Source organism: Sorex fumeus, unplaced genomic scaffold (genome assembly GCF_029834395.1).
Source record: "Sorex fumeus unplaced genomic scaffold, SorFum_2.1 ptg000033l, whole genome shotgun sequence".
NCBI classification, from domain to species: domain Eukaryota; kingdom Metazoa; phylum Chordata; class Mammalia; order Eulipotyphla; family Soricidae; genus Sorex; species Sorex fumeus.
Window position 1 is genome coordinate 8,520,304 of NW_026606090.1, and position 22,628 is coordinate 8,542,931.

The 22,628-nt window shown below is 49.5% G+C and overlaps 1 protein-coding gene across 1 annotated transcript in view; it reads right to left on the minus strand.

Annotated features, from left to right (window-relative positions):
• The window catches only part of ALPK1 (alpha kinase 1), a 64,363-nt gene extending 42,065 nt beyond the window's left edge, over window positions 1-22,298 (minus strand). Inside the window, exons 1-2 of the mRNA XM_056116641.1 lie at window positions 22,178-22,298; window positions 19,234-19,388 (exon numbers count right to left, since the gene is read on the minus strand). Of these exons, the coding sequence (XP_055972616.1) occupies window positions 19,234-19,388; window positions 22,178-22,298 (276 nt within the window). The remainder of the gene's footprint in view (window positions 1-19,233; window positions 19,389-22,177) is intronic.
• Between the last annotated feature and the right edge of the window lie 330 nt (window positions 22,299-22,628).

The window sequence follows — 22,628 nt, forward strand, 5'->3', positions numbered from 1 at the left end:
TTGGTTAGCAATGCTTCAAAATGTGCTGGGTTTTACGGAAAATAAATCAATTTAAAGAGGCTCTTCAAAGAAGCCCATCAGATCATTAACTAGAGGAGATACTATGGATGCAAGGTGATATAAATGCAAAGTGATGGACTTTGATGGTTTGATTTGGCAACGGTACTTAACTTTGGAATTTCATTTTCTCTATAAAATAAGGATAAATAGGGGCTGGAGCAATAGCCCAGCAGCTAGGGCATTTGCCTTGCACACGGCCGACCCAGGTTCAATTCCCAGCATCCCATATGGTTCCCTGAGCACTGCCAGGAGTAATTCCTGAGTGCAGAGCCAGGAGTAATCCCTGTGCATGACCAGGTGTGACCAAAAAGGAAAAAAATAAGGATAAAAAATACTGTATGGATTACCGGAGAAACAAATGTGGATGATGAAAGGACCTAGCACTTAGTAGATCCTTAATAAACAAAAATTTAATTATTATTTGGTTTTAGAACCACACATGGTGGTGCTCAGGGCTTACTCCTGGCTCTGTGCTTAGGAATCACTCCTTGTGATGCTTGAGGGCCCATAGCGGGAGCCGGGGATTGAATCCTGGGCCGACCACATGCAAACCAGTATTATACCCTCTATACTAGCTCTCTGACCCCTAATTCATTATTTCGGGAGTGAACCGGGGCTAATGCATACAATCCATCTCTGAGATCTCAAAATAAAAATTCAAAGAATTTGCAGGGAAGTTTACCAGTGAAAAAGAAATTAAGCATTACTGACACTTAAGAAACTAGGTAAAGGTAAAGGTAAAGTCCCTCCCGTTGATCGTCGATTTGCTCGAGCGGGCCCAGTAACGTCTCCATTGGAGACTTTGTTGTTACTGTGTCTGGCATATCGAATATTCTCGGTAGCTTGCCGGGCTCTCCGAGAGGGGCAGAGGAATCGAACTCGGATCGGCCATGTTGGCCATTTGTAAGGCGAACGCCCTACCCGCTGTGCTATCGCTCCAGCCCATTAACTGGCTCAAGAAACTAGATTGGGGCCAAATGCTGGGTTTGATTCCAGGTGCCCTAAAGTTCCCAGAGCAGTGCAGAGTGCAGTTCTGGAGGTCGTATATGACAGACAGGGACTCGGAGCATGGCAGGGCCTGTGCTGCATTGCACACACAGAGCCTGGCGCGGTTGGCCAGCTGGTTGGCTGAGAACCAGGGCCGGGTGTCCCCGCCCTCCCCAGTCTCCTAAGCACCACCTGGGAATTTTCCCCCACACCCCCACCCCACCCCTGTGACAAGAAAAACTGTAGGATGATAACAGCCCCATCCGCTGTCTTCACTGAGCACAGATGGTCCAAGGGGACCCCTCGTCTCGGAAACATGGGCTGCTTCCAGTCTATTGTACTGCAGTTTATAAGCATCAGGCTAAATAAACTTACAGACCGTATTGTCATGAAGTACAGATTCTTCAAGCAAATCACAGATGTGTAGACACGCTACTGACATCTCAAGGCACCCTTCTGTAAGCAACTGTCAACAAACTAATGCTTAGTTGAGCTGGGTTGTTTTTGTATTTTTGTTTTTATAAGCACATAAGGGCCCCAAATTTGCCAGCTCTCCCTGGGATGCCAAGTGGCTGGCAACGGGACACTCCCCACCAGGCACTCTGAAGTGTGTTTCAGATAATAAGGGCTGGAAGTGCTTTCATCACTGGGATTTTTGTGCCCTCACCTCCAAGAAAGTATCATGGTTAAAAGAACTTCACAGAAATGGGAAACTTTTAACGTGTGTAAAATTCTTCCACAATCTAAAAGGCTTGAATGGGTTTTTGACATCCTTTGTGAAAAAATACATCTTCCTATTAACTTGCATAAATATGCAGCACAAAGGAAGACGGAAATTTCCTAGCTGAATTTCAACAAATAAAGTTTTTTTTTTAAATTTTTATTAGTGAGACATCATGAGGTACAGTTGTAGACTTACAAATTTTTGTGCTTGGGTTTCAATTATACAATGATCAATCAAATACCCATCCCTCCACCAGTGCCCATTTCCCACCACCATGGATCCCAGTATCCCTCCCACCCCCCACCCCCCCATCCCACCCTGCCTCTGCGGCAGGGCATTCCCTTTTGTTCTCTCTCTCTTATTGGGTGTTGTGGTTTGCAAAAGAGGCAATGGGTGACAATCATACAACAAATAAAGTTTTGTAGTTGTGAGATGAACTGAAATATGAGTAGTATGAACTGATAACTTTGACTGACATCTCTAATTTGATTCTACATATGTCTGAGGCATAGTTTTTACAAACTGTAACAGCCATTAAAGGTAGCATTATAATAAACTATATAAACCATATATTTATAGTACAGTGCTAAGCCAAGTTTTTTAAAATTTGGGACTAGAGAGACAGTACAGCGGGTAGGGTGTTTGCCTTGCGCATGGCTGACCCAGGTTTGATCTCCAGGATTCCATATGGTACCCTGAGCACTGCCAGAAATGATCCTTGAGCCCATAGCCAGGAGCAAGCCCTGAGCACCTCTGGGTGTGACCTAACATCCCCCCAAAAGCCTCAGCTTTTTAAAAAACAAAATATACATATGCCATTTATTTATCCTTAATATAGATATATCTGGGTCTTACAAAACATGAAATACAAATAAGATGAAACTTTAACAATACACAAAAAATGTCTTCTTTACATACATGTCTTCTTTACCAGGCAGTACAAGCTGAAAACTTGAGGAAATTAACATTGTTTTACATTAATACACATAGGGGAAACTATAGACCGAATGATGGCCACTCAATACTTTTATTGCAAACCATAGCACCCAAAAGGAGTGAGAAAGAGCAAAAGGGAATGCCCTGCCACAGAAAGGGGTTGGGTGGGGGGGTTGGGTGGGGTTGGTGGGAGGGATACTGGGCTCATTGGTGGTGGAGAATGGGCACTGGTGGAGGGATGGGTACGCAAACATTGTATGACTTAAATGTAAGCACGAAAGTTTGTAAATCTGTAACTGTACCTCACGGTGATTCATTAAAGGAAATAATAAAATAATATATACATAGTGGTAGATCACTGTCACTGTCCTCCCGTTGTTCATAGATTTTCTCGAGTGGGCCCAGTAACGTCTCCATTGTGAGACTTGTTGTTACTGTGTTTGGCATATTGAATGTGTCACGGGTAGCTTGCCAGGCTTTGCCGTGCTGGGTGGAGGAATCGAACCTGGCTTGGCCGGGCTGGTGGCTTGCAAGGCAAATGCCCTGCAGCTGTGCTATCACTCCAACCCATTCTTAAAACCAAATTTCAATGCATAGCACTTGATACTTCTTTTAATCTGTTTCAGTCAGTTAGAGTTATGACAATGGTTAGATTTAGTCTAAAAATAATTCTTCTTCTATTCAACAATGAAGGCATAATACTTATAAGCAGGTATCAACTTTACGAAACCACAATATTTTAAAACTATTAACTGATTAACTGATACCAAAGGATATTTGTATCAGAAAGGCAACAACAAGCACTTTCATCTCGTCATAACTGCTTGTGCACACTTGCTCAAAGGGCTTAAAACCATCCTGCTTGCAAACATACCACATTTCTTTTTAAAATTTTTAAAATAATTTGTATTACTATAAAGTAGTTCACAATATTGGATTATATTTAATATTCAAACACCAATCCTACCACCATAACACCTTCCCACGACCATCACTTGATCACTTGACTTCCTGTTAAACACTGATTTGCTTGAGCGGGCGCCAGTAATGTCTCCATTTGTCCCTGTCGCATGCTAGTGTAATCCAATGGCATCTGTTCGTTCTAGGAACACAAAGAGCCTCAAACTGATCGTTTATGATCTCGATGAAGAAGTCTGACCATCTGGTAGGTGGGCAGCCACGTGGTCTTTTGACGTCCAGTGGAATCCAGTTGGTAATGGCTCTAATCCAGCGGTCGTCTCTAAATCTCATTATGTTTCTAGACCATTTGATTTTTGACGCCTTGGCAAACAAAACAGCATCCCTGATTCTTGATCGTGGATGGAGGTCAGAACTCGGGATTCTTTCTCTCATTTGAGTGAAACGTAATACTCCAAGCATAGCTCTTTCAATTCCTCTTTGGGAGACCCAAATAGCGTTCTCATCCTGTTTGCACAGGGCCCAGGTCTCTGAGGCGTATGTTAATGCAGGAAGAACAGTGGAATCGAAGAGATGTGCCCGGAGCCGGAGGTTCTTCGTCCTCTTAGCTATTTCTTCGACGCTCTTGAAGGCATTCCAAGCTGCTCTTTTCCTCCTGCGCAACTCAGGTGCCAGGTCATTCATCATGTTGACTTCTCAACCTAGGTACACATAGCTGTTGCATTCGGAGATGGTCGTTCCGTTGAGAGCGAATGGGGCATCAGGAACGAGGCTGTTTCTCATAAACATTGTCTTCGTAAGATTCAGCTGTAGTCCGACCTTTCCACACTCATGGTCAAAGTCAGCCAGCATTTGTGCCAGTGGGCTAATGTTTAGTGTTATTAGAACACTGTCATCAGCAAAGCGGAGGTGGTGTAGTTGCTGACCATCTATCTTCACTCCCATTTCTTCTCATTCCAGTTGGCGCATGATGTTCTTGAGGGTGGCACTGAAGAGTCTCGGTGAAATGGTATCACCCTGTTGAACTCCTCTCTTGACATCGATGATTACTTCTTTGTAGAATGGTGAGATCCTGGTAGTGAATCCGTAATACAGCTCACGGAGGATCCTGATGTATTGAGTTTGAACACCCTGATTGGCTAGGGCTTCAATGACCGCTTCCGTCTCAACAGAATCAAAGGCCTTCTTTAAATCAATGAACGTTAGACAGAGCAGCATCTTGAACTCCCGAGAAACCTCAATGAGCTTGGTTATCGTGTGGATATGGTCGATGGTGCTGAATCCTTTTCAGAACCCGGCTTGCTTGCATGGTTGTCCTTCATCTAGTGTTCTGCCAATCCTATTCAGGATGACTCCAGTGAACAGCTTGTAGATGACAGACAATAGGCAGATTGGGCGATAGTTGCCAATGTCATGGATGTCTCCCTTCTTGTACAGTAGTACAGTCCTGCTGGTTTCCAGGACGCTTTCCAGACCATGCGGCTGCAAAGCGGCTGCGCGACACATTATAAGACACTTAATATCCATCTTCCAGAATTGCCGTACCTTATTTGATAGGGTTAAAATATGGTTTGAACCACGGGAACACCTATAAGGGCGATTAGAGGCCACCCCAAAAGCCTCTATCCCTCTCGAAGAGTCTGTCAAGCTACCGAGAGTATTCCGCCGGCAAGGCAGAGCCTCACAAGCTATTCGTTGTGTATTCGATATGCCAAAACCAGTAATTAAAAGGGTCTCTTTCCCCTGACCCTGAAGGCATCACCAATATGGCAGCATTGAGAAGGATGAGAAAGGAGAGGCTGATAAAATCTCAAGGCCGATCTAGGCTGCCAAAATGAAGGAAGATAAAAATGATCGTCTGTACTTTCAATGCACGTATGCTAGCATCGGATGCATCCATCGAGGACCTGTTGGTACAAGCGCGAAAGATCAAGTACGACATCATTGGTCTGACTGAGACAAGAAGGCACCAATCACATCACGCCATTTTCGACACTGGTTTGGTGCATACCTCAGGCAACTGCAAGCGAATGTCTGAGCTTGCAAAGCAGTGCAGAGAAGGGATCAAGGAAGACCTCAAAGACAGAAGAGCAGAAGTCTGGTAGATGCGGCAGAAGCCGGGAAAAGCATTCGTAATGCCCTCCTGTCCTTCGCCAACTACAAGACCAAGATGACTGCCCTCCGATGTCCTGATGGATCTACACATCTTCCAGAAGGGCAATGGAGAAGATTATCCATGACTTCTACTTAGATCTCTTCGATAGCCATATCCACCTGCCCACATACCAAATTCCACAGGATGGAATATGTCATTCCCAATGTTCTCCCTTCCAAAATCCAACACGCCATTTCGTTGGTAAAGAAAGGAACAGCACCCGGCTCAGACAAGGTCAGACCTGAAAACCTGAAGAACCTGCCGTCAATACTCATCAATACATTGGCTCAGCTCTTCACAGATTACCTGTCTGAATGCAAGATTCTGTCCCAATGGAAAACCCACGACCATATTTGGGATCTTTCCATCCTGAACCCCAATCCCCACCCCAATGCAGAACTGAAATTCATTTTGTATGGTTTGTTATGAATAAATCGCTGAAAGTGATCCAAAAAAGTTTCCTTAGAGGAGAGCATACCACAATATTTCTAACGATTCTAGCCAAATGAAGGCTTTCAAAGGGGGCAGAATCATCTTTAAGTCACAAGTCAAGGTACCAATTTTTTCCTTGTAGAACAGGCGATCTAAACCAATAACCTGGCTCTGTGAATGACCAGTAAACAGTGCAGTGACAGCACGGCTGAGAGGTACTCACTGTCCACTGCACTTTGATCTAATGCAGGTACATCTTCACCTTCTTCAAGCTGCTCGTGTGAGACCTCTTCCCAATGACATTCTATTTCTCTTCTAGTTTTCTCTTGCGAGTCCTCTCTTCTTCACTGAGTTGGCATGACTGGAAGGACCTTCATCTGAATTGAGTTGACTCACATCAGCACCAAACACTTCACACTCAACATCCTTTCCTAGGTCTTCACTAGGCAGGATGCTGATCATTGATCAACAGGGTGTCGTTCTGAATGAAGACATCTGCTTGAAGCCAGTTCCCATTTCTAACTCCAAAATCAGACTATTCCTTGTGACCGTTAGCTTCTGTCTCTCCCTTTTCTGAAAATGGTTCCTTTCCCATCTTCAATCTGGACATCTGGTGCTACCATGGCAAACTTTTCTTTTATGAGCTTATCTTGCAAAGTAAGAGCAGTCGCCTAATGAAACAGTCACCCTCAAAGGCCCCTCTGGCTCATGGCGCACATGTAAAAATCAGCATTGGGAGGACCTGAAGCACATGGCACAAGGAGTTTCTTTCTCGAATTTGGTTGTTAATTAAAAAAAAAGTTTTGCGTTGGTTTATTTTCCCTGATAAAAATCTTTGATCCTTCCAATACTATCAACCCAGCAATCACTGCATTTGTAGTAACAATAGCAGCAATGATATTCCCTGCCATTGATTTTATATCAAATCTGCTCTTCATATTCATACTGAAAATGAGGTTTGCAGCTGAGGTGACAAAATCCATTGCAGATGGATTGTCCTTGATCCACATGAGCTCAGCTCCATTCCTCCTTTTTAAAAATTTGTAAAACTAATTAAACATACTCAATTACATTGTTAACATGAAAAAGATTCCTATTCTGGGGCCAGAGCAATAGTGCCGTGGGTAAAGTGCTTGCCTTGGTTGCAGCTGGCCAGGGTTCAATCTCCAGCCTCTCATATGGTCCCCTGGGCACTGCTAGGAGTAATTCCTGAGAGCAGAGCCAGGAGCAAGCTCCGAGCACTGAGGGTGCTATCCCAAAACAAAAACAAAAACATAACCCCCTCCCCCCAAAAAGTAAAAGGTTCTTACGTGTGAGCCGGAGAAATATAGCAGGTAGGGTTCTTGTCTTCTTGTCTTGTTCACAGCTAACCTGGCTTTGATACCTCGTACCTCATATGATCCCCTGAGCACTTCCAGGAGTGATTCCTGAGCGCAGAGCCAAGAGCAACCCCTGAGCATCTCCAAGTGTGGCTTAAAAAAACAAAACAAAGCAAAAAAAAAAGACACTTCCCATGCCAATGATGAGGTTTCAAATGATTTAAAAATGTTCAATCAAGCTTTGTCGCCTTAAATTAGTACCCTACCAATACAGGAAAAATAGTACAGCATATAATGTATTGAAGATATAAAAATTCGTTATCAGTACTCCTAAGGTGGGATAGGACACAAGATCACTTGCCTTGCACGGGGCTGAACTAGTTCCATCCCTGGCATTGTATATGGTCTCCCAGCACCCCTGGGAATGACCCCTGAGAATAGTGCCCTGAATAAGCTCTGAGCACCACCAGGGATGCCCCTTCCCTGATAAACGATCAAGATAACTGATTCAGAAAGAGAAGGTTTGCAGGATAATGCAAAGCTCTCTTCCTCACAGTAAACACGCTCCTGAGTTGGAAAGGACCAAGGAGAAGTATGTGCGGGTCTGCGGACTGCGCCATCGCTGGTCACCCTCCTCTGGAGCGAGCACGTGGGGGGATCACTGGGCAGGCATTCCCTGGGTGGAAGGAGGACTGCAAGCAGCAGAGGGTGAGACAGAGGGACAGCGAGGGCCGCCCCAGCTCAGGGTGTCACTCTGCAGTGCCGCTTGGCACCATCCCTGGAGCTCTCTGAGTCAATCACCTTCCCCACAAGATGGACGCGATGAGTCTGGGTCTACAGGACCATTATCAAGACCTGTTGCTCTGAAGAGCTCCTGTCAAACCCTGGGAAGTCGCCACGCTGATGCTGGCCGACATCCCGAGACACTACTTCCGTCTGGCTCAGTTGGACGGCAGCAGTGTCAGACAGACAGGACCGTTCCGGGAGGTCTTACTATTGTGCAGGCTGCAAGCCCGTTCGGGGGGATGAAGCATGGGAGATCTGGGTGGTCGAGCAGTTCTTGCTTGCAGGTGCCAACGTTTATCCCCAGGAAGGACGCTTTTCAGAAGGTCAGTGTTTGCTTCTGCCGGCCCAACACTTGGTGTTCGTTTTCTGCCTTGCCCGCCGCTCCCAGGGGGAGCAGCTCCCCCACCACTTGGCTCAGCCTTCGGGCCTCATTATGGGGAGACATGAAATTCGTGCCATCGGGTGAACCCTCATCAAAGGGATAACTCGCATGCCTGATTCTGTGGCAACCGAGGTTCCCTTGGTAGAATTTTAAGGACAAGTCACCACTTTAATTTATCTCCCATTGAAACTTGAAAGTACCATATTAAAAAGGGCCATTTTTGGCACAGTTTTAGAGCAGGGTTTAAATCCTTAGTGATTTTTAATCACGCTCTCTATCTTAAAAGTCTGAACCCACATTGGCCGCCGGGGCTAATATTTGTCCTCCTCTGTCTCCAATCTCTTGCCGCCTCCTTTTTTTTTTTTTTTTTTTTTTTCGGATGGGATGAAGTTTAATGTCGCTGAATCGGAGTCTTTTATCTGGCCTCGCTTCAAAAGAGGAACTGTGAGGTTCAGCAGAGGATGCTGAAGTTCCCCATGTGGGTAACTGGAAATGTTAAAATGCCAGTTTGGAGTACAAAAGTCTACTGACACTGGCAGGAGGGGAGGAGCAGCGGTGCCAGGGAGCCGCTGAGCCCACAGCAGTCTGAGGGAAGGAAGGCTGGCTGCAGATCCGGGGGTACAGGGCAGGCTCAGGGTGAGGGAGAGTGGGTGTGGAGGCCTGGTGGCCCCCAGGGACCTTCACCCAGCTGACTCTTATGCTTTGGGCTTCACTTTCGCCAGCCATGGATTGATGGGCATCAACCTAAATTTCCCTCCAGCTTTGGCGCCCACTGTTGGCAAACACCTGGATTGGCAAATACCAGCACACTTTGGTGAGTGCGCGCCAGTGGTTAGCTTTGTTGGCTTTGTTCTTGGCTTGGCAGCACATCTGGCCGTGCTCAGGGCTTACTCCTGGGTCTACACTCAGGGGTCCCTCCTGGGGATCAAGCCCAAGTTGGCTGCATGCAAAGCAAGCACCTGACCTGCGGCTCTGTCTCTCTGTCCTATATGAGTGCTTTGAAACCCATTTACACCTGGGCACTGCCATCAATCTACCCACTGGTGGTTGAGAACCACTGGAATGTAGTATGTGGGTGTACGTGTGTATGCCCAGATATGCCCTAAAGTGATCCCCAAAGTATAATGGGAAAAAATAAGAAATGCAGCACCGAGTAGATCCTCGAATGGGAAGAGAAAAGCTTGAGAGGCAAAATATGGCCCTTCACAACCCTGACTTTAGTCGTCAAAAGTAGCGTTTGTCCAAGTCACTTAATTAGTGACAGGGGCATAGTGCGGCTAAGGAATGAGCACTTGAGTCTCTGCACTTGCTCTCAGGGGCATGGGGAGAAGTTTTGGTGCTTGAACCCTTGACCCTACTGAGCTCTCAGGGCGACCCACTGACGGACGCTCTTCTTTATCCTGTGTGTGTTTTCATAACAGGAAGAGCTCTTTATTATGCAGTCAAAACATATAAAGAACAAAGCCAACCCGGTCATCCCACCACGTTCAAGAAAATGTCTATCCGGAGTTATTTGGAGTTTATTGCTGAGCATCAGTGTTAGATGCTTTTGTGAGATACGTGCATCTCTACCATCTGTCACCCCATCTCCACCTTCTCCATGGCCCAAGCAAGAACAAACAATAGATTGCTCTTCTATTACTTATTCATGTAGCTTGGTTTGGGGGATAGGGGAAGCCCATGAAGCACCCAGAGGCTAGTCCCGGCACAGTGCTCAGGAGACAATCCTGATGGTGCTCAGGGGCCCATGAGGCGCCAGGGGTCCCACCTAGTCCCGTACCAGCCAGGCATGTGCTCGACCATTGAAGCGTGTCCCAGGCCTGGCAGTGGGGACTCTCAGAGACAACTGTCTTCACTCTGCCTCATCCCATTCCCCACCCAATGTGCTAGGGGGTTGGGCAGTTATTACCACTATTCGTTTTGTTTTGGGTTTTAAGGTCACTCCCGGCAGTGCTCAGGGGCTATTCCTGGCTCTAAGCTTGGGGGTGACCCTTGGGAAGGCAGCGGTGAGTGCTTTGTGAACACATTTGGATCAGGACCTCAGAGTATGCCGGTGCAACTCGGCTGCACTCAGCAGGACTGGGGAGACCAAGGCAGTGCCAGGGAGCCCTGGGAAAGACAAGCACCCCAAGCCCGTGCTCTATCTCAGCCTCATTCTGTTGTTTTTCTGAGAGTATAATTTAGATAACACTGTTGCAACAGTGTAGAAGTTGATGGCATTGATAAGTCCGACTCCTGCACCTTCACCACCCAAGTGCCCACGACCCACCATGACTGTCTCCACGTCTCCTCTGATCTGACACTTCCTCCCTCCAGCCTGGCACTAAATCAGGCTCCTTCTGACATATGCTTCCTGTCCCCACGGTGCAGACAGCCCCCAAATACAGCCCTCCCTGCGCGCAGCCCGAGGAATCACACAGCACAGAGCTCTGTCCCTCGGCCTCAGCCTCAGCATCTTTAAGGCATGCGTTGAAATGCTTCTCACTGTCAAGTGCTCTGTGCTCAGGGTTCCTCCGACGAGCCAGTCCCCCAACTGTAAGCCTCGCGTGGGACTTATTTCTATGACAAACAGGCACCAAACACCATGATTCCCACACAACCCAACTCTGCATCATTTGTTCACTCACACATTCACTTGTGCACGCATGCACGTGGGGCTGGAGCAATAGCACAGCGGGTAGGGCGTTCGCCTTACACGCAGCCAACATGGTCAACCCGAGTTCGATTCCTCCGCCCCTCTCGGAGAGCCCAGCAAGCTACCGAGAGTACTCGATATGCCAGACACAGTAACAACAAAGTCTCCAATGGAGACGTTACTGGGCCCGCTCGAGCAAATCGATGATCAACGGGAGGGCCTTTACCTTTTTACCTTTTACGCATGCACGTATCCAGCCAAGAAAGAGTGTTAATCAAAGATTAGCCCTCGGGGCTGGAGCAATAGCATAGTGGGTAGGGCGTCTGCCTTGCACGCAGCCAACCCAGGTTCGATTCCCAGCATCCCATATGGATGGTCCCCCCTGAGCACAGTCAGGGGTACTTCCTGAGTGCAGAGCCAGGAGTAACCCCTGTGCATCGCCCGGTGTGACCCCCACCCCCCCAAAAAAAAGATTAGCCCTGCACCATGTCTCTGGCCTGGAAACAAGATCTTCTCCTTTTCTCTTCTCTTTTTAAAATATAAAGCTCCTGCTTGCTTCATTCTGGGTGGAAATGGCAGAGATGCCCCTGGAATAGCCCTGAACTCAAATCACACCCCTGCTCTAGTCAGCACACTCTGGGAATTGTTCTTTTCTTGTTTCTCTTTTGGGCCCACACCCAGAAGTACTCAGGGCTGGCTGCTGGTTCAGTCCTCAGGGATCACCCTGGATATGTGTGTGTGTGTGTGTGTGTGTGTGTGTGTGTGTGTGTGTCGGGGGGAGGCGGGAATTGGAGAAACTTATGTGGTGCTGGGGATCAAACCTGAATCAGCCTTGTACAAGGCAAGAGTCTTACTCCCTGTATTCTCTCTGGCCCAGTCTTTATTATTAATATAATAACTGGTGCCACAGGAAAAAGTTTTAAAATTTGTTTTAAGAAATTTTCATCTTCAGGGAGGGAGATTTCTTGATAGGACCACCCCCAACCCCAGTCCTCACACCCCGTATGTTTCCTCAACGTTACGCTTCATTCCGATGAACTCAAACTTGAGTCATCTTTTGTTAGAGACCTTTTTCCCTGCTCCCAAACAACCCACAGACTATTCAGGAACATGGCGTGGCCATCTAGCATTATCCTCGCTATGTGCCCGTGCCTTAGCTTAGGCTTTACTTCTCGATGTTTCATAGCTGAAGCAGATCAAATGGAAAGATGGCAATGAGTTAAAGGTGCCATGATGCTCTGGACAAGAGGTAACAGAAAAAAAGTATTCTGGAGCCTAAGCGCACCAAACCACCTATTTCTCCACCTAGGTGTTTATACCGGATATTCCGTAAGAAAACTCAAAGTCTGTGGGTTTGGTTTTGTTTAAACAGAAAGTCAGCACAGGTTGTGGTATAAAGGCTCTCAGGTGGGGCTGACATTTGCCTTGCACGTGGTCGACCTGGGTTTGATTCCCAACATCCTGGATGGTCCTTTGAGCACAGCAAGGAGTGATTCCTGAGTGCAGAGCCAGAATAACCCCTGTGCATCACCGGGTGTGATGCAAATAATAATAAACAAACAAACTGCCCTCCCGTTGTTCATCGATTTGCTCGAGCGGGCCCAGTAACGTCTCCATTTTTTGGAGACTTATTGTTACTGTATTTGGCATATTGAATATGTCACAGGTAGCTTGCCAGGCTCTGCCGTGTGGGCGAGATACTCTCGGTAGCTTGCCGGGCTCTCTGAGAGGGGCGGAGGAATCGAACCCGGCTCGGCCAGGCTGGCTGCGTGCAAGGCAAACGCCCTACCGCTGTGCTATCGCTCCAGCCGATGATGATGATAAAGGCTATCAGGTACCCATGTAAGGGCTGTGAAGTTGAAAAGGAAAAAATATTATTACACAGCTGATTCTCTTTTGGGGCCAAACTTTAGTTGCACCTCAGCAGAGCTGCCTGCTAAATCTAGCCCAAGCAGGGTTGGGGGGACCAGGTTCTGCCAGCACTGGGGCTCCCTAAATCTTCAGGGACACTCAACACCAGGCTGGCACCTGCCTCTCTTTCCTTGGCCGGCAGTCGCAGCTGCTGCAGAAACACAACTACAAACAGACTGCACGTCCCTTTCCACAGCTCTATTTTTCATATCAAAAATTTTTTTCTGGGGAAGAGGCATTGATGACCCTTTTTCAGAACAGTGAAGGCGGAGATGGGGGAGCCCAAGGAGGTCACCCGTTAGCAGTGGGGGTTCTCTTTTCCTAGCACCCCTAAAGCGAAGCCCAAGGAATTGGAAGACTAGCGCCCGCCTCAAGCCAAGAGCTACAGAGGCGGCCGCTAAATGCCTTCAATACTTTGTTTTTTCTTTGGGGCCAAATCCCTCAAAGGTTGTGCTGAATGATATTTATAAGGGCCTGACTGTTCTCTTTCAAGACCTGAAATGCCCTTTGCTAACACTTGAAAAAAAAATTGCCGCAGCTTTTCATCTTTGTCTCTTCGAGTGTAAACATTGTCTTGAGTGAAAGGGGCTGGAGGGGCGCTTACTTTCCCTTGAAACTTTATTTTTAAATAAGAGAGGGAGAAAATCCTTCCCCCTCCCCGGCCGCCCCTCCGCCCCACTTTCTGACTAATACTAATAATACAGGTCAAAGTGTCAGGAGATCCACAATTAAATGGAAAACAAAACAAAACAAAAAATGGTTCCCTCTTTTTCCCGCTGGACAATGGGGGCCCCAGAATATAAATTACCGATGAAGATGAAATCATACTTCAAAGCCAGCGGGCTCGGGCAGAGCTTTGCCAAGTGTTTGCTGTGGGCTCCGTGAAGACGACAGAGACGCGGCATTCAAGACGAGGGTGAGTGTGAGCTGGAGGGTACTGCCTGACGCTCGCCAGCGAGCCAGAAGTGGGGTTTGAGGGCCTCCGGCCCGTGACCCCCATCCCCACCCCCTGCACCCGGCTTTGTTCCCACGGGGCAGCTGCAGTTATCAACAGATGTTTCCGCAATCAATAACTGGTACCCTCTCGGCAGAGCCGCGTCTACCTGCGGAGCGGGCATAATGCCCCCAGCAGCGGCGGTCACATTAATCTCCCATCTCCCGGCTGGCTCTCTCGGCTGGGCTGCAGGTGTTGAGGTGGGGGATGCAGGGACACACTCTCGAGGCGCCCAGCTTTGTGCGGCGGGTAAAGGAGGTCGGATCAGGCCATAAATTTCTGTCTATGGCCACACACCCGAAGGAGAAAAGATGGTGGGAGGGATGGTGGGGGTGGGGGTGGAGGAGGGAGCAGAGCAGGGGTGGGGCGAGGGGAGAGGTGGGGAAGAAGAGAAAGCCAGGCAGAAAGCACGTGGGGTTGTGGCAGGTGCTAGGGAGCACAGCTCTGAAGGATTTGCCTTTCTTTTTCCCTTCCCATGCAGTGTTCTGTGCTTACCCGACTCTGGGACTCGTGGGCTGAAAGCCCCGTGTCTATACTCTGGAGAATGCTCAAAGGGGAAATTGCACCTGGGTAGAATTTTAAGGGTCAAAAAAGAAAATCCATGTAGTTTAGATTTATGAAAAGAAAAACAACTAGCAGATGACATCAGACAAAGATGCAGAGGCCTTTCACTGCTTTTAAGATGGAAGGGCAGGGGCTGGAGGGCATCTGCCTGGCTGCAGTTCACCTGAGGTCCATCTTCATCACCCAACAGAGGCCTTTGAGCCTGCCAGGGGTGATCCCAGAGGGCAGGGCCAGGAGCAAGTCCTGAGCATCGCTGGGTGACATGCCCCGCCCCGCCCCAAAAGAAAAAAAGATGGGAGAAAGGGTTCTCACCATCTAAACAAGAAACACAGCCTGCACAGCTGGCTCTGGTCTGGCCTCAGAGCCTGGAGCGGACGGGAAAGAGACACTTTTATTTCATCTTTGGTTTTATTTGGGGGTTCACACTTGGTGGTGCTCGGGGGGACCAGGTGGTGCTGTGGACCCCCAGGCCGGCTCCACGCAAAGCGTGTGTATGCCTCTTGGAGCCGACACTGCGGCCCTTCTGCCAACTTTCAATATGATTTTCTTCTCCGGTGTGGGGAGAGGGGGGTTGGGGGCCACATCAGGCAGTGCTCAGGGGCGATTGCTGGCTCTGTGTTCCAGGGGGTGAAGTTCAGGCCTCCAGCGTGCAGAGCCTGTACCCCTACCTCAGTTGGTGACTTGGAGAACCGAGTGTGAGAGTGTCAGCTCCCCATGAGCCAGGGAGGCTTGGGCACTCGGGTGCATTCTTCTCTCCCCAGCGTGCGGTCACTCCGCTCCAGCCTCCACGGTGCCCAGCAAAAGCCACTGTCACATCTTCCCCCTCACCCTACTCCACTCAGTCTGTTGGTATGGGAAGAGAGAGAGAGAGAGAGAGAGAGAGAGAGAGAGAGAGAGAGAGAGAGAGAGACTGTGTGTATGTGTGTGTATATGTGTGTGTGTATGTGTGTGTGTGTGTGTGTATGTGTGTGTGTGTGTGTGGTGGGGCGGGGGTAGGTGGGTGGAAGGATGGGTTACTGCTTCTGTTCAGTCTCCAAAGATGCTGTTCTGTGTGTGAGGAGCAGGCGGTGTTCCTTGAAGTTTTGTTTAATTGGCAAAGGTCATGTCTATACTCACACTGCTCCTCCCAGATGGGAATATAAAAGGAGGTCCCCATAACCATGTCGCTGGACTCCGCGCCAGGCTGTTTTTACTTGGGGCGCCCCAGAGGGGGATGGGTGAGAGCCCTCCCTACCCCAAGGGACCCAGCCAACCTCCACTACCCAACTGCCGCCATGCTCCAGGCCGCTTTCTGGACCACACGGCTGACACTTCCTACCCATTTTCCATAATTACCATACCATGTTTGATGGAGTTCAGACAGTAGGCAACAAATCATAGAGAGAAATTTGTGTGTGTGTGTGTGTGTGTGTATATATATATGCTACCGAGAGTATCCTGCCTGCATGGACAGAGACTGGCAAGGTCCCCGTGGCATATTTGATATGCCAAAACCAGTAACTATAACAGGTCTCATTCCCCTGACCCTAAAAGGGCCTCCAATCGTTGGGAAAAATGAGTAAGGAGAGGCTACTAAAATCTCAAGGTTGGGATGAATCGAAAAGTTACTGGCGCCTGCTCAAGTAAATCTACGAACAATGGGATGACAGTGATACAGTGATACGTGTCTATACATTGACTACTTAAAAAAATGGATACTTTTACAGTGTTAGGATTGTACCCAGGTCTCATGCATGCAAGGCACCGGCTTTATCACTGAACCATATCTCCAGCTCCTACATTCATTTGGCGGACTTTATCTTTTACTCTTGGGGGACTCAAAACACATTCCCATGTAACACAGGAAGACGCAAACATGAGGGCATTTGCTGTCACTTCTCAGGCCTGGTCTCCAAACTATAGAGGGTCTGTTTTCTTTAGTGCTGGGAATCGAACCCAGGACCTCATTTGTGCATGGCGTGTTCTCTGCCTCTGAGCCACATCCCAACCTGACAAATCTGTATTGTCTTTTTTTTTTCAGATGGGGGGGTCACACCCTGTGGTTCTCAGGGATCATTCCTGGTGAGCTCAGGGACCATATAGGGTGCCAGGGATTGAACGTGGGATGGCCACACCCTTCCCGCTATACTACCACTCTGGCCCCACAAATACATACATACTCTTGTGAGGGAAAAAGCACAAGCTCATATACTTCCTTGATTGTCATTTGAGTTAATGAAGGTAAGAAACAATTTTCTTAGGCTGGAGCACTAGCTCGACGGACTGAGCTTTGCTAGCGGGACGGGAGGCTGGGGTCCAATCCCCAACACCACATGTCCCCCCCTCAACTGACCCCCATTCAGTAGCTCTGAATATCCCCGAGCACTGAGCCAGGAGCAGCATCTAAACTCTGCGTGTGCCATAGCACAAAAACAAACAAAAGCAAAAAATACCCCAAATCAATAAAACAAACCAAACTACCAAAAAAGGCCAGTGACCCTGCTTACAGCACCCTCAGAAGCTAGGCCTACAAATGGGGTGAAGATGGGAATTGAGGTGCTTTTCTCTTCCTTCCTTCCTTCCTTCCTTCCTTCCTTCCTTCCTTCCTTCCCTCCTTCCTTCTTTCTTTCCTTTTCTTTTCCCTTTTTTTTTTGAGGTGCTTTTCTTAAAACGCTGTCCTCTCCAATTTCCAGCAAGTGAGTTGAAGGATGGAGCAAGGAGGCTGTCACGATGCTTCCGGAGCATCCCGAGCCAGGAGAGAAGCAAGCCAGCAGGATTCTGGGTGGGGGTGCATGCCAGGACGTGCCATGACCGGTGCCCACAGCTTAGATACCAAGTCCCAGTGACAGTGTCACACTGAACTAAGCTTTTAAAAAGCTACCCAAGGGGCTGAGTGATAGTACAATGGGGAGGGCATTTGCCTTGCATGTGGCCAACCCAGGTTTGATCCCTGGAATCCCATATGGCCCCCTGAGTACCACCAAGAGTAATTCCTGAGTACAGATCCACCCCTGAGCATCGCTGGGTGTGACTCAAAAAGCCCTCTTTCCCCCCTCCCCCCAAAGTCACAAAAGTAGACAAAAATAACAAAACAAAATAATAAAGTGTAGAAGTGGTAAACCCACAAAATATTTAAAAAAAGCCACCTAGCTGTTATTTGTTAGTTTTAGTTTCCAGCCACACCATGCAATGCTCAGGGAACTCTGCATGTGCGGGATAGAAGCCGGCTCCTACATGGAGGGCATGAGTGCCAGCCCTGGGTTCAGCTCTCAGCCCTGCTAAGGTTTTCCAAAGTTCAACACGGTCCAACCAGTCACAGCCCACCAGCAGGGAAGGGGCTCCTTGCCCACATTCACGCCCACGCTGGTTGTTCTTGGTTTTTTTCCTCTCTTTTTGGGTCACACCGGTGATATACAGGGGTTACTTCTAACTCATGCACTCAGGAATTACTCCTGGCAGTGCTCAGGGGACCATATGGGATGCTGGGAATCAAATCCTGGTCAGCTGCATGCAAGGCAAACACCCAACCCTCTGTGCTATCGCTCCAGCCCCATGCTGGTTGTTCTTGTCTTTTGTGATGTGTGCCTGTCTCACCACGGAGAGGGAAGAGCTAAGTTATTTTTGATTTACATTCCCTATCCCCAGGGCCCCCAAACATTATTTTGAAAAGACATTTGCACTTTTATGCTCACCGCAGCCCTTTCCACAAGAGTCCCAAATCTGGAAATAACTCGAGTGTCCAAGAACAGATGACGGGATAAAGAAACTCTGGACCTCAACAATATTATTCAGCCATGAGGAAAAAGCAGTGCAATCTGCTGCGACATGATCGGAACAGAAGTCCTGCTGAGTGAAGTTCGCCAGAAGGAAAGACGGACAGAGAATAATCTCTTCCATATGTGGGCCACAGAAAGACACAGGGAAGGAGGAACAAACACCCCAAAGCACAGAACCTGAGAGCAGGTCTAGAGAACTGAGCGTACGGGTGGGGGTGCCATGAGGGTGCTGGGAACTGGGACAGGAGGAGGCAGTGTTGGCGGTGCTGGGAACTTTAGTGGTGGCCGAGGTGTCATACAGTGGGAATGCTGTACCCAGGCGAGCCTACAGGGGACAGTATTGGGCATCTCAGTGCCTCAAATTCGATTCAATTCAATTCAATTCAATTCAATGCAAAAGTAGCCATGCCAACTGGGGTCAGCCCAGGACTTTGGGCCACCAGGTCACAGTCCAATTCTATAGGTACCATCTCTGCCAGAGCCACCTGCTGCCCTGCTCACTTTATCTTGGTCGACCCTTCCAACAGACGCTTTCCTGAGCCCATCTTCCGCCCATTACTCAATGTGGCAGGTCGGGGCTCTGTCTTGTGCTCCAGAGAAATTCAATCCTTCAGGCCACTGAGGGGCCAGAAGTGTGGGCCGGGGAGGGAGGGGGTGGGTGGGGGTCACTCCTACCAGTAAGTGCGGCAGGCCGACCCTGACCACGTCCTGCAGGTTGGTTTTGTCCTCTGGGTCCACGGCCTGCTTGTACTGACACTTCTCAGGCACGAAGGGCCACCGCATCTCCTTGGCCTCCTGAACCAGGCTCTGTAATTCGCCGGGGAGCAAAGCTGCAGAGGTCAGAGATCAGAGGTCAGAGGTGAGGTGCTACTCTCCAAGCAAAAGCTGCTGGGCCCTGGTGCTGTGATGGAGCACCACGGACCCCTCAACCCCAGACCTGGCGGACCCCCCACCCCAACCCCGGCTGGTCAAAGGCTCCGAGAATAATAGCGAGAAGCTATTCTGTGTCGTCTGGGGTGGCCCCGCTCAGCTCTGCCCTGCAGGGACTCTGGGGCAGTCAGGCATTCAGAGAGGGTGTCAGCAGGAAGGCCAGCACTTTAGTGACCAGCTCTGCGTGAAGAAGCAGAGAAAGGCAGGCAGGAAGGAAATATTATTTTCCCTGTAAGACGAGAACAGGCCTGAGGTGGAGTGGCAGGTGGGGCCCATGGCAGCTTTGGCCTGTGGAGCCCCTCTGGACCTCCACAGCTCAGCTCCCACTCACACTCTTCTGACACGCAGCTGTGGACAGTGAACCCCAAGAACCCCAGGGGAAGCCATGAGGGGTCAGTGGGCTGGGCCTGCCTGGGGTCGGGCTTCGCCTCGCGTGAGCAGAGGGAGATTTGACGTCAGGTTGGACCGTTGTTTCCCCATCATGGGGCCTCATGGGACGCCTTTCCTTATAGTCTGGTTTGTTCTATCTGGCAACCAGAGCCAAAAGTTTTGTGGCAATTATTTTGTGTGTGTGTGTGTGTGTGGCCGGAAGGGGGGGGGAGAGAACCCCTGGGGGCTTCCCTGCTGCGAGGTCCCAGCAGAGCTGGTGGGGTGCACCCAGAGAAGCTGCACGTGGGGGGACCATGAGGTCAGTCTAAGAGAATGAATGAAGCGAGGCGAGCAATGCCCAAGAGGCAAGACCGCTAGCCCTGGCCCATCTCTTTGGCCCTGGCCACCGTGGCTGATATTTGCTGTCGGTGCTGCCCAGGGTCAGCTGAGCGTGAAAGGGGGTGCTGGTGGGAACCCACCTTTCCAACACCTGCCACAGGCTTGGAAGCGCATGCGTGTGAGCCCCAAGTTCTGAATGAGGGGCCTTCACTGCCCAGGGGCCAAGGCGTTTGACTGACATGTCTCAGGCTCTCACAGTCTGTGCTCCCTGGGGAGGGACCTTGGGAGAGGCGACTGGAAGCGACAGGAGGAGGCAGTGTTGGCAGTGCTGGGAACTTTAGTGGTGGCCGAGGTGCAGTGACTGTAACACTGTTGAGACCCCACGTTACCTACGTGACAATAATGCATATTTTTTAAAGTGTTGACACAAAATTTGAATTTTGCTCTTGGATCTCTGTGCTGATGCAGGCCACAGTTTTTGTTTCTGTTTTTGATTTTGCTTTTTGGGTGACACCCAAAAAGTGCTCAGGGGTTCCTCCTGGCTCTGAACTCAGGAATTACTCCTGGCGGTGCTCAGGGGACCATATGGGATGCCGGGGATCGAACCCAGGTCGGTGGTGTGCAAGACAAACGCCATACCCGCTGTACTATCACTCCGGCCCACAGGCCACCATTATTCACAGAAACCCATGATTGAAAGCCAGAAGCCAGTTTAGACTCTTGAAGTAATGGGGAAGGTCGCTTTTTTTCTGCCAGGGACACCTGGATGTGCCCAGGATTCGCAGGCTGGACATCATAGTATTAAATGATACAGTGTCTGTCTCGATGTCTTCGTGTGCCAGGGACCACCGATTCCATGGAGTTCACATCACCTGGGGGTTGAGCATTCCCTATCCCTCAACAAACTGGTTATCAAACTCTGTGGGTGAGAAAACTCATTTCCTGCGTCCAGATCTCGTCACCTCCACTCTTCTATTCCCAGAGACCCTGTTCCCACGCTCCCCTCCAATCACTGCCAGTACACTGCCAGGGCACTGCCAGGGCACTGCCAGGCCCTGGGGGGGTGTGGCTGCTTGTTAGGGCAGGTGAGTTGGGCTACGCTCAGAGGTGCTCGGGGCCTACTCCCTGCTCTGCTGTACTCGGGGATCCCCCCCGGCGTGGCTTAATGGGCCGTATGTGGTGCGGGGCATTGATCTGGGGTTGTCTACGACAAGCACGGTGAGCGCCCCGTGCTAGGCTAGCTTCTGGCCAAGGGTGAAGGTTCCAGAAGGAAGAGCGAATAGCTAGAACTATAGGCCCATGTCCTGAGAAGGGACATGCAGAGAAGGGACACATGTGGAGAAACCGGAGGGAAATGTGCTCTGACACGCACGTCCCCAAGTGGCTCTGCAGGTCAGCAGGTGTGGCCACACATGACCAAATGGGCAAAAAGTCCAATTCCAGCCAGACCAGGAAGCCAAAGGCCTGAGTCTGGCCGCAGAGTCACAGCAATAATCAAACACAAGGAACTTGGGACACAGCGAAGGGACACGTTTAGGAGGACTGTCCGAGTTTCTGGAAACTGATGAGGCACAAAAGCCTCACTGGGGAAAGGAAAGAAGGGGGCAAAAAAAAAAAAGTAGGTGCCACCATTGAAAATTTGCTTCCATTTTTTTTTTAATAATTGAAATATACGTGCACCAGCCTGAATGGACCCTTTGTTCGGCCTGAACTAAACTGTTGCTTATAGTCTCATGTCTGCTGAAGCCTAAAATGAGAACTGACAGCAATTCTCTGCAACAAAAGTGGGCTTCCTCCCCTGCCCGTCCGCCCATAGCCCGTGTCCCATTCATGTCCCAGAAACCCACGCATCTGCATCTCGAGGTGGTCATCTGCCAGGAGAAGAAAAATAGAGCCCAGAGAAGAACGAGCCTCAGGGGAGGGGGCGGGGCATGAATGCGCTGAGCCCCCTCCTTTCCCCAGTACAGGTGTCAGGCCTCACCTTGCCACCCCTGTTGTTTGCTCTGGTCCTCCTGTGACACGTCCCGGGTCTCCAGCCAGAGCTGGTCCAACCCTTGCACGCATTCTTCTAGTTGTGCAGCAACGGCCTTTGGATTCTGCATGGCGCTTCCTCTCCTAGACCTTTGATGCTCTTCCTCTCCTGGACCTTCGACTAGAGTCCCCTGCGATCAATTACCTGGGAGCATGGGAGCAGACATTGATGCTTCCATCAAAGCGCCCCTCTCAAGCCGCTGGCGGAGGTAACTGGGGAACAAAGGCAGGAAGGGTGATTAACTCGAGGATCATCAATTAACCACAAGACTCAAGCAGGGAGGGATAATAGGGCAGCCACGGGCGATGGGCGATCCCGGCTGCCCTAGGACTTGATTGGGGGGAAGTGTGGAGTAACCGCAGGGCCTGGTGAGGAGTTTTCTAGGCCCCACGGAGCAGCT